General features: G+C 38.2%; 1 protein-coding gene across 1 annotated transcript; it reads left to right on the forward strand.

The window, feature by feature from the left end:
* Nucleotides 1-204: 204 nt before the first annotated feature.
* Nucleotides 205-1,926, forward strand: LOC113361835. The gene has a single exon (XM_026604934.1). It carries the CDS (start codon nt 500-502, stop codon nt 1,814-1,816), a length of 1,317 nt encoding a protein of 438 aa, XP_026460719.1. The 5' UTR covers nt 205-499; the 3' UTR covers nt 1,817-1,926.
* Nucleotides 1,927-2,197: the final 271 nt, after the last annotated feature.

Raw genomic sequence — 2,197 nt, forward strand, 5'->3', positions numbered from 1 at the left:
CTTCTCTACGAGCATGTGGCCTGCAGTTGCCGACCTACTGGATTACTCGAGAAAAACAGTTAAAAAAACCCCAACATGTTTTTCTTTATTTTTTTCCTCCATTGTCTCTTATGATTGAAACTTAATCCAGATATTTAGAAATAAAGAACAAGTACGTCGCCGAAAAAGAACGTGCAAAGATGACTCTTGACGAGTCGTGAAGAGATGATTCTTCTTGGGCAGTGGAGAAGTTCAGCAAAACTATGTTCCCCTTCCCTTGGCTGGTGAAACGGCTACATATATCTCCATAAACAACAAGGAGAGTTTCTTGTTTTCTTTTCTTTTTTTCTTTTCATGTTTTAGATGGAAATTTTTGTGTCAAATTCTACTGTTCTTTGAAAGTGGGAGTTTCCTTATCCCCCTGTTATCAAACCCTAAAACCAACATCAATCCTCACCCAACCCAAACAGAGAAGCATCAAGAAAAACAAGATTACCAAGTCATTTAAAGGAAATCAACAATGCAGTTAAGAAGATATATAAATTTCCGTCTTCTTATATTAATCTTACCTTCTTTTTCATTCTTAATTTATTTATCTCTTTCTTCGACTAGTACTAATATCTTTTCGACTTTTACCCCTCTCAGAGACTTTCTTTCTAATCTCTCATCATCATCACCATCATCGTATGCATTACCTCCTATTCCATCCATATTAAATTCTTCCGACAGTACTAGTGAATCGGTATCGAATTCGACTCGGTCGGGAAATGAAGATGAGAAAAAGAAAGAGTTATTGTTAAGGTCAAGAATTGCTGTGTGCTTAGTTGGTGGAGCAAGAAAATTCGAACTCACTGGACCGTCAATAGCAGAGAATATATTGAACGTTTACCCAAATGCAGATCTTTTCTTAAATTCTCCATTAGATAAAGACTCGTTCAAGTTTTCAATTTTCAAAGACATAGCTCCAAGAATCGCTTCGATTCGCATTTTTAAACCGACCAAGTTAGAGGAGACTGAGATTCAACGGCGTGTTCTCGATCCAGACGGTTCTCCTAACGGCTTACAAGGTTTGCTTCAATACTTCAGCCTTGTAGAAGGTTGCCTAACACTGATCAACGCCTTCCAAGTACAGAATAACTGTACTTACGACTGGATCGTCCGAACCCGAGTTGATGGCTACTGGAACGCTCCACTTTCCCCAGATAACTTCTTACCAAATGATCAGTACCTAGTCCCAGCAGGTTCAAGCTACCGTGGATTGAACGATAGACTCGGAATCGGTAATCTCAACACTTCAAAAGTCGCACTATCTCGGTTCTCTCTAATACCACAACTAGACGCAGCAGGGTTGCATCATATGAACTCGGAGAGTTCTTTCAAAGCTCAATTCACTACTCAAGGTGTAAAGTTCTTTGAAAATTTTATTCCTTTCTGCGTAGTAAGTGCTCACACGTTTGATTTTCCACCGACTCGGTATGGTCTCCCTGTTGCAGCAATGTCGAGCCCGGGTCCACTCAGCGGGGCATATTGTAGACCATGTAAACCTGTTTGTGCTGGTCAATGCGCGGATGATATTATGCAGATTCTACAAGTAGGTTGGAGCAGGATTGAAGGGGAAAAGGGAACGATTCAGCTCTGTGATGCTCATGGTGACTGGGAATCCGGCTGGGAGAATAATTTTGACCGATTTGCAGGAGAGAAACTCGCCGAGCTTAGGAAACGAGCTATGGAGTCGAAATTCGAAAAATGTGTGAAAGATTTTGATGAGATGAAGAAACGTACAGTTAATTGGGATGCCCCGCCTGCTAAGCAGATTTGTGGAATTGCTTCGTTATAATATTTTTCAAATTATAAATACAACTACTTGTATTATACTTCCTCCGTCTCCTGTATAGGCGGACAATTTGAATTCTCATAGAATAAAAAAAAAATGGTTTTTATAAATTTTCCTAATATTTCCTGATTTACCCTCATCAATTCCAATACATTTATTTAGGAAATATGGAAAATTTCAATTTATTAAGAGTTTTTATCCCACTAAATTATTGAAAAGTGGAATTGTTCTTGGGAATTACGAAAATATTAACTAAATTTGTTAACATCATGCTCTTTAATAAGGATAAATATGAAAGAAATCACATTGAAATTGTTTTTATGCCTATCTATAGGGACTAAAGAATTTTACTTCTTCGTCTTTATATTGGAGACGGAGCGAGTA

The sequence above is a fragment of the Papaver somniferum genome, chromosome 3 (genome assembly GCF_003573695.1).
Source record: "Papaver somniferum cultivar HN1 chromosome 3, ASM357369v1, whole genome shotgun sequence".
Lineage (NCBI taxonomy): Eukaryota > Viridiplantae > Streptophyta > Magnoliopsida > Ranunculales > Papaveraceae > Papaver > Papaver somniferum.

Excerpts from the sequence above, each read along its gene's own strand:
- LOC113361835 (XM_026604934.1), top strand. The coding sequence starts at position 500 with ATGCAGTTAAGAAGATATATAAATTTCCGTCTTCTTATATTAATCTTA.